Genomic DNA, 8,757 nt, shown 5'->3' on the forward strand with positions numbered 1-8,757 from the left:
TCACCAGTTAATCCAGGAATTACCCTTCTGCTGCATCGGTCAAGACTGGTCGCAGCTTAAGGCAAGGCTCACAAAACAGGACCCAACCTCACTCAGTCAGTGTTTACAATGCCTCCCCACCACGGGATGGGGGGTCAGGCACTACATTGAGAAGGCTTAAAGTTAACATACTTATATATCTTCATCAACACGAAGAATATCGATAAAGAGACCAAACTGCCCAGTTGCAGTAACAAGTAACGAAACTTTGATTTAGTATTTTATTTACACCACAAAGTATAGAAAAAATATGTGAGAATGGAAAAGAAGCATGAGTAAAGAAAAAAGATATCAAGAAAACAAGAAGATATGTAAATTTCGCCTCCTTCCCCAGAAAATTAGTTTATGTTACATTATGCTCATAACCAATCTTTGAATCAAATGCAAAAAAGTAATGATAGTATGGCATGTACTCTTGCTTTCTTGATATCAGAAAATGTTCACTGTTATTTCCTCATTTGTCTGCCAACTGCTGCTCGGAGATTTTAGCAGCTCTGTGCAAGCTTAGCAGGAAATCAGTGAAAATTTGTTCATAACCAGGCATTTTTCCATATCCTGCATGAGGTGTACAACTTCATTAGAAGTAATGGCTAAAATAATCCAAGTAAAAGAACACATGATTGATTTGATTAGCGTAACATATTCTGATCAATAAGTGTGTGTCCAAGCACACATAACAGAGTCGTCCGTCAAGCCTGAAGTCCTACAGAACAAGCACTTACTAGCACATAGACATGATCCCAGATATTTTCCTTATTTTATTGCCTTGCTTAGTAAATACCTCTAATTAAATTGCTCATCCAATATTCTTTGTTCATAAGATATTCTTGGATTAAATTGTTCATCCATATTTTCCTTCCCAAAAGTTCAGAACCATATATATTTAGGAACACAAGCTATCAGTTGAAGATTTTATATCATTAATGCCCATCGACCTATACATCCAAACATGTCAAAGAAACAACATAACAAGGAAAAAAAAAAAGGAAAGAGAGAAAGGAACTACTGGAAAAGCGTCATTCCATTCTACTGTGGAATATGTGAACATAGTCCTAACGACTAGAGAGTGAAAATTTGATTGATCAATAGAGATAGAGAGTGAATAATTGATTGATAATCTTCATATTCTGTAAAGTTCCAAATTTTCACCAACAGCTGGAACGTGAAGCTCTCATAGGTAATGCTCCATCTGAGTAGTCTTGAAAGAAAAAGAATGGAGCTGGGAGTTGTAAATTTTTATTACTATTTGCACATATGGACCTGATAACACTTTGTTATCATAGCTAAATCAAGATATCGTTTTTAACATGCAAAAGGTATGTTCTATATTATACAGGACAAAGAATTAATGCAGTTTCTAAGCATGTGAAAGTTTCTCAGACTAATTTGTTTTTTAGATAATTTTTTTGACCCTTAATCTTCATTTTTTCCATGTCTCTTACAGTTTCATATTTCATCCTCTACTATTCTTACTCTTCCACTAAAGGAAAAAGAATAAGAGCCACTCTGTTAGGTGCTGATCTAGATCAGTAGTTGATGGACTAGGCTGTTACACCCAAGATTAATAATTACTAATGCAAATGATACAAAATCTGCTTGAAAAAAGATATCCAATTACATCTAGCTGTAGGCATCTGAAAGATGAGAATGTAAGTTTACTATCAGTGGATGTAACAGACATTCCTCTAGCAAAACAAAGATGTCTCCTGGACAAAGCTAAGCTCCATTCCCATTCATTTTCAAAATAATGGCTTATGGAAGGAGACACCACCAGCTCCTCTTCCCCAACAACCTCCTCCCCACAAACAGATGAATTTCAGAATGTAAATTCCATGATATGTAAGTTAAGACATGATACATAAGAACAACTTAATTATATAAGCAAACTAATCAACAAACCTGGAAAATAGTTGATGTCAATTACATAATACCGATGTTGGGTCCCATGTTCCCGAATTATATCTATATTAAACAACTGTAACCCCTACCAAGATCAGGAAAAGGAGAAAGATATTAGGAGACACATTAATAAAGACACGAGTGGAAAGTACAGGTAGTAAGAGTTTGTCATGTTCCTACACTATGTAGATATCCATAATTTGGAGTTGCAACAATTTTGTTGGCATTTACTGCAATAGCCTGTGGCTATCTATAAGAACAATAAGCCACTGTCTCAGATATAGGATTACCAGCCTGTCTCGTAATTCCCTTGCAAGTCTTTCTAGCAGAATCCTTGGTGGAAGTTCAGCAACACAGGGATCCAGATCTGCATCATCAGCTGAAGCTGCAGCACATGACACCCGTGGAAATGGGATAACGCCCAAACCTGAAGGTCCCCGTTTATCAACATCAGGCAATGAAAAGCGCCTCACCACATTGACAGCATCGCCAACAATATAAACCTTGAAAAGAACACCACCTGAAAGAAAATGCCAAAAAGAGACAACTTTGATAGTTTAAGAATAAACTATACATATCACATGATAGCACGGTTCATTGCAAGAGCAAATTTTCTTCGAGTAATTAATTACAGTAATTTTTACACAAAACTAGGAGTGAGAAAAAAGGGATGGGATACACATCTGATTATCAATCCTTGAGGAGTTCAACGAACAAAATCAACACCTTATAATAACTAGCAGGAATTTTTAACAGGAAGATACAATGTTGACAACATACCATGGTTAATGAATTCCTGAAGCACCAGTGGAGGTTCAAGCTTTGATAGAGACAATTGATCATAAGCAAGGGATAGCTCATGCGATTTAGCAGTTCCGTCGACAACATAAGGTTTTACAACTGTTAGAAACAGACACAGGTGAGCACAAAACTTTAGACAGAACAACCAGTGCATTTGCTGGACATCATGGTTCCTTTATACAACAGAAGAACCAAAAGCAAATGGAACACAACGAAAAAGAAGGACAAACCAAGTCAGATACTCTTCTTACCAAGAGGCAGTTTCAATCCAGCTTGTGCAACAGCCTCAGGAATAGCTCCTGGATCTGTGGTTACAACTAGCTGCTTAGGTATACGAACTTTTCCTGCCATCAAAATAGTATAGAATCAAAATCACCATTCTTTTCCAGGGTTCCAAATACAAAGTGATCCATTGCTAGACAGGAAGTAGTTTGACAAAGGACACAAACCTACAATGCCATGTGGAAGGAAATGGGCTGCCCCAAATGCTGAAGGCAATCAATTGGAAGGTTACTGAAGCTCCTATTTGCATTATTAATGCACAGCAACTTAAGAAGAACAACAAGAAAATGGAACACAAAAGGCTTTGACCCTTAAGAAGGCCAAAATCTTAACCCTTTGCCTACCATGAATACTAGTTCAAAAGGAAGTCCATGGCACAAAAGACGCAGATGAATTTTGTGACACCACATATTTCCTGATCCTTGAATAGCAAATTCAGTAAAAATGTACTGGATGACTGGATGTTTTGTCCACCACATATTGCCCCTACAATTTCTTGAACCCTGAATGCTTTTTCACATTGATTGTTGCCAGTAAATGCAAGCAATTAAAGACAAGAATAGAAATGTTGCACAATCCTTATGAAAAGGTGTCATTTCTCTTAGAATGTGAGAAATCATTCTATGATCTACAAATTTTTAAGTAGGAAGAAGGCAAAAATTGGTGAACCTCTGCATAGAAGGAACACGAGTATAAGGTAAATGCTTGACCATGCATGACGGTGTGTGTACATGCAACTCCACACATGTTAGCATGATGTATATTTTTCTTATCAAGATACGAAAGATTCTAAGAGTCCTATTCATTGGATTATGAAAGTTACTAAGGTGCCAGTCTTATTATTATAATTATTCTCTCCAGTCCACCATTATATTGTGTTCATCATTCTTAACATCCAAGCTAACAATAAGTCGCGCATTTGAGCCTCTAACCAGTACTTTCATACATTATGCAGAAATAGATGTTTTCCCACTAAATTAACACTACACATGCTTTCTTTTAAACAATCCATGATATTTAGCTTATAGGGTCTCATTTCCTCATCATTGATACCTTTTCATTCCAAGAACCAATTTTGTACCGCTTCCAGAATCCAGATTCAGCACATAGTGTTCACATCGTTAAAGTGTTAAGTGTCAACTTTTTTTTTGTGTTCTGAAAGGTAAAGTAAAGGTGATGTTCCATGAAGCGCATGTTATTATAGTCTCTCAAGCAATAAAAGTTATCTGTGGCTAAACACTATGAGATGCTTTAAGTAGTACCAATATCATACAGTGCATCCCTCTCAATGTGACCAACCAAGTTTCACCATTTAGATTTTTCATCATCCACAAATGTTGCCATCAGAAACTAAATATGGTCTAGACATTTCAGGCCATGGAACACGATTAATGGTCTGCAACTACAAGTAAGAAATACAACATTAGGCACATGAAAGTCACATCTAAGATCACTTGAGAATGTAAAAATTTCTTTCTCAACTTGTTGCAAATTTAAGAAAGTCTGAGCTGATGCACAATGGACAACTGGCGAATGACTTCAGTTGAAACTTGAGAAAGTCAGTGACAACTGACACATGGACCAAATTCCTCGAGAATGACCATCCAGCTTGTAATAAAAAAGCAATTCTATTGAAAATTACAAAAGCAGTTCCTCGAATGGAAGCAAAACTGCCTCATCGATGACAGATACCTTCAGAAGCAGAAAGATTCAAGTCAGCAACATCTTGGAGCATGGATTGGCGGTTGTCTAGGTGCTGGATGGCAGTAGGAGGATCTAAGACAGTGACCTCAGGGTGCAGTTTCTTGTAGTCCTAAAACAGAGTCAACCAGTTGTTATATGGTCTTTTCTTTTTGCTAGCAAACATAAATTGTGAAGCAGAAGTTATTTATGATACTAAGCTGCAAGAGTAACACAATGGTTCATATTTAAATGGCAGCATCCAAATCAATTCGACGTCGGCAGTGCACATCACCATGCTGCACCATTTTTTATCAAACATAAGATGACCACCATCTACATAACAAATGTACATGTAAGTTCTCATACTTTCACTTTGAAGTAAAAACAGTTCAATCGTTTCCTTTCCTCTTATTGTAATGGAAAAGTCAGAAGTCAGCCTTGAGATTCCTTGGAGTACAGAATTTCACTGTTTGATACTTCAGAATGTCCTTGTTTCTTGAAGGAGTAAAATGAAACAAAAAAAAAACCTTTATTTCTTTCAATCATCATTCCTCTCAAATTTCTGCATTGGCAACTCTCATATGATTTGATAAAAATTAGGTAGCATAGTTTCTTAAACTGGTATGCATCCAAAAAAAATTCTAAAACTAGCGAAAGTGAATATAGTGAAAAATGTAAAAAGATTAAATTACACTGAAATGGATGTTGAAACAGGAACTAAAAAATTAAAAGGGAAATATGGATAACAAATATCTTCCAAGTTTCAGCAAAAAATGGTCGAGAGGGAAGGGAACATAGTTCTCATGCTGCCACCTTTAATTGCATTGTACAAGATACTAGAGGTGATGAGGATAGATTTGTGAGTAAAAATATGCAATTGCAGAACAAAAAAACCTTAAATATTTCAGGTATTACTAGTCTCAAGGTAGTGAAAAGAGATTCATTTTGTCCTTTTCTGGTGACCAAGCGAAACAAGAAGCAAGTAATCTTTCAACATAAGGGGTTAAGCTAATAACAAGTTATGAATAAGAGATTCAATTTTGAGGGTAGATAGAAGACAACAGTGAACACCAAACAAACACCAAAATCATGACTCCATGGCAGTTCAAAAATTTTAAATGCATGTGACCTCTAAAATACCTATCCTGCATTATGAACTCATACAATGACATACAACTTTTAAAGGACAAAGGCAAAGTAGATTCCAAAGAACCAGTTTCGAAAAAAAGACATCATTGTGCAAAATTATAAAGGGTTCTGCATTGAAGTTTCGTTCAATACCTATCAGTAATGCATCCATCAATTGCCACCAACCGTGTAATGCAACAAAAAGAAAGAAACAATAAATACATTGGAAACAGTGTACAGCAGTTAATTGTAATCTGATTGCCAGGAAACCTTTATGCACATCAATAAATATTTTATTAAACATTCGTACAAAACTCAGAGCCATCAACCAAAAAATGCAACACACACACATTGGAAAATGAGTGCGACAGCTAAGTGCCACTTTTGTGTATACCAACTAATTTTTCGATTAAAGATTCAAACAGAATCGGAGCTCAGGGATTTGCCAATCCAAGCACATATCTCTGACTCAAAAATAGGTCGTACAGTTTCATTATACACATTAAGACATCAAACCTAGAAGGATTATGATAATTAGAAATTCAATAAAAGATATTTTGAAGAAAAATAAATAATAACAAGTACCTCAAGGATTTGAAACCACTCTTTCCCCGAGAGCTGGAACAGGAAAAAAAAGAAAAGAAAGAAAAAGGCAGCATTAGGAGGTGGGTCATCAAATAACAAGCAGCAGAGATAGACTCAGATCTATAAAAGGTTTGAACGATGAACAAAATAAGCAAGAAAATCGAGAAACAGAAACAATGACAAAACCAAGTAAGCCGCATCATTAACTTACTTTATGCAAAATAACATCGAAAGGCCCCTGCTCCTCAAGTGATTTGTTCCGGTCAATAGCAACAAACATTATACCTTTTTTCCTGCATCATTTTAAACATAGTCTTCAAACTCCACCGCTTCAAATGATCCGTTCAGGAAAAAAAAAAAACATCCACGTGAGTCAATACATTTCTGTCTGATAAAGAATACGAGAAGACAAAATTAACCACCTGAGAAACAGGGAACAAATTTCCAAAGCACCACAAATTGGAAATTCATGGACACACTGTTCTTTCTTTCTTGTCGTACGGCGACGGGCAGTGTAGACAAGAAAGCAAAGTTAGAGTAACAGGACTTCACGTCAGGCTCACAAACAGTGAGATCAACGGAACAAGCAAAGCTGAGTAAAGATGAGCAAAATTCACTCGAGAACTTTCCAGTATGATCTATGTGCAAAGCCATGCATTCCTTCAGGTCGCGGCACGAAAGGAAAGAGGGACACGAAAAATGTGCATTTCCTTTACCCGAAGAAGAAACAGGATTTAACACATACAATCAGCATGACCTAGCGTCCTGTAAAGAAAGACAAGATAAAGAAACATATCCAATATTCTGAGTCCATGATTCGAGAAAAACTTGAACCCAACAAGATCATCGCACAACAACAGAAGCAGGACAAGTGGCACTTCTGTTTGTTTACTATTTTCCATGTTTTTTTAACTGTTTTCCTCTTTCTCCAGGCACCATAAGAAAGCAACAAGGACGAGCATGCAAAACAGGTGGATAAGAATATCTGCCGGCATATGCTAACAAATTCCTCAATAGAAAATCAAACCTCCTCAATTAGACGAGAAGAACAAAACTTCAAATTCTGGATATACCACCACCAGCGGACCACTAAATATCCATTCCAAGGAAGCTGGAAAGCCATGACTCGCCAAGAAAAACACTAAAACTGAAAAAATCTAAATACCCACCTTCAGAAAGACTGCCAAATTTCCAAATAACCAAAGAAAAAACGAAAATCACGATAACCAACAAAACCCCCACAGGTGGGTGTAAGGAAATACGACCAAAGGAGGCAGTAGGGAAGAGAAACAAGGTTACAAGAACTCGCCTCGCTAGACCTTCTAGCTTTGGTTGCAAGAAACTTTTGACCTTCTTAGAAGTGAGAGCGTAACCCACCACCATTTTGTGGTTGGAAGAGGCAGACATTTCTTCTTCTGCCTTCGGCATCACACGCCGCGACAGTTGCTTAGAAGAAGACCATAACATTCCACAAGGAAACGGCCGAATGGATTCGCCAAAGATACCGAGGGGGAGAAGAATATATCGATTGCTCAATACATCATCTCCCACTCCGAGAGAGAGAGATTTTTAAATGAAAATCCTTCAATCTTACCCTGCTAGGCATCTTTTGAAACGGATTAGTGTCACATATATACAGGCATGAGAGAGACAAATGGTCTGCCCCTCCCCTTGTAATTTGATGTGGATGCGTTAGCAGGACCTTTTGGTTCAAAGTCGATCTTGTTGTTTTGAAATAAAGCTCATGATATTTTAAGACTTCTAAGTTTTATATTTTGTGAACCGTTGCATTTTATCCGCCATTATTTTTTCCTTCCATACTTCTAAATGATGTGATTGTAAACTTTATTCCTTACTAAACACACACAGACATAGCTGTCCAACTATTTAACGAGGTGGTCATGAAGCGAGATAAATTATGATCCAATTACTCACATAGCGTGACACTGCATGTTTAAGGTTGTCTCTTCTACAAAATTTACCATATAAATGTGATCTTGATGCGTTGAGAACCAGACATCCTTTAAGTAGAAGTTAAGAACAAATCTTTCCATAATTAATCTAGCAGGACGTTACTAAAAACATCAAAATATCATCAATTTTTTCGGGCAAACTCTAGGCTTAGAAAGTAATACTTAAACAAGTAATAGATGACCGTCCCTTCTCCTACATTGCTGTGTTTGGATGTACAATTAGGACAAATAGTCGGTCCTTACAGGACTACTGCAAGGAGAAACGGGACATGTTTTTCAACAACATTTATGTATCATGCTATCTTGAAAAGAATCTCATGATCTTGGATATACATCTTTGAATTGAGACTTCAAATTTGTCTAAGAA

The 8,757-nt window shown here is 36.8% G+C and overlaps 1 protein-coding gene across 5 annotated transcripts; it reads right to left on the reverse strand.

Moving 5' to 3' along the window:
- Positions 1 to 208: 208 nt before the first annotated feature.
- Positions 209 to 8,098, reverse strand: LOC116255645 (inositol-tetrakisphosphate 1-kinase 3-like). Of its 5 annotated transcripts, none has more exons than XM_031631521.2 (9): positions 7,727 to 8,098; positions 6,629 to 6,710; positions 6,418 to 6,450; positions 4,714 to 4,834; positions 2,991 to 3,083; positions 2,719 to 2,838; positions 2,229 to 2,458; positions 1,939 to 2,023; positions 209 to 594 (listed from the first exon to the last, which is right to left on the reverse strand). In XM_031631521.2, the coding sequence occupies exons 1-9, from the start codon at positions 7,882 to 7,884 to the stop codon at positions 494 to 496; spliced, it is 1,023 nt and encodes a 340-aa protein (XP_031487381.1). In that variant the 5' UTR covers positions 7,885 to 8,098; the 3' UTR covers positions 209 to 493. The 5 variants fall into 5 exon arrangements, with proteins under 5 accessions (XP_031487381.1, XP_031487382.1, XP_031487384.1 ...); XM_031631522.2 differs by having other exon boundaries at positions 1,939 to 2,014; positions 7,727 to 8,096; XM_031631524.2 differs by lacking the exon at positions 7,727 to 8,098 and adding an exon at positions 7,587 to 7,718.
- Between the last annotated feature and the right edge of the window lie 659 nt (positions 8,099 to 8,757).

The sequence above is a fragment of the Nymphaea colorata genome, chromosome 6 (genome assembly GCF_008831285.2).
Source record: "Nymphaea colorata isolate Beijing-Zhang1983 chromosome 6, ASM883128v2, whole genome shotgun sequence".
NCBI classification, from domain to species: domain Eukaryota; kingdom Viridiplantae; phylum Streptophyta; class Magnoliopsida; order Nymphaeales; family Nymphaeaceae; genus Nymphaea; species Nymphaea colorata.

Excerpts from the sequence above, each read along its gene's own strand:
- LOC116255645 (XM_031631521.2), bottom strand. The coding sequence starts at position 7,884 with ATGTTATGGTCTTCTTCTAAGCAACTGTCGCGGCGTGTGATGCCGAAG. Across the intron at positions 6,451-6,628 it reads TCGATGTTATTTTGCATAAA|CTCTCGGGGAAAGAGTGGTT; the intron begins GTAAGTTAATGA and ends TTCCTGTTCCAG. Across the intron at positions 595-1,938 it reads TGACATCAACTATTTTCCAG|GATATGGAAAAATGCCTGGT; the intron begins GTTTGTTGATTA and ends CACCTCATGCAG.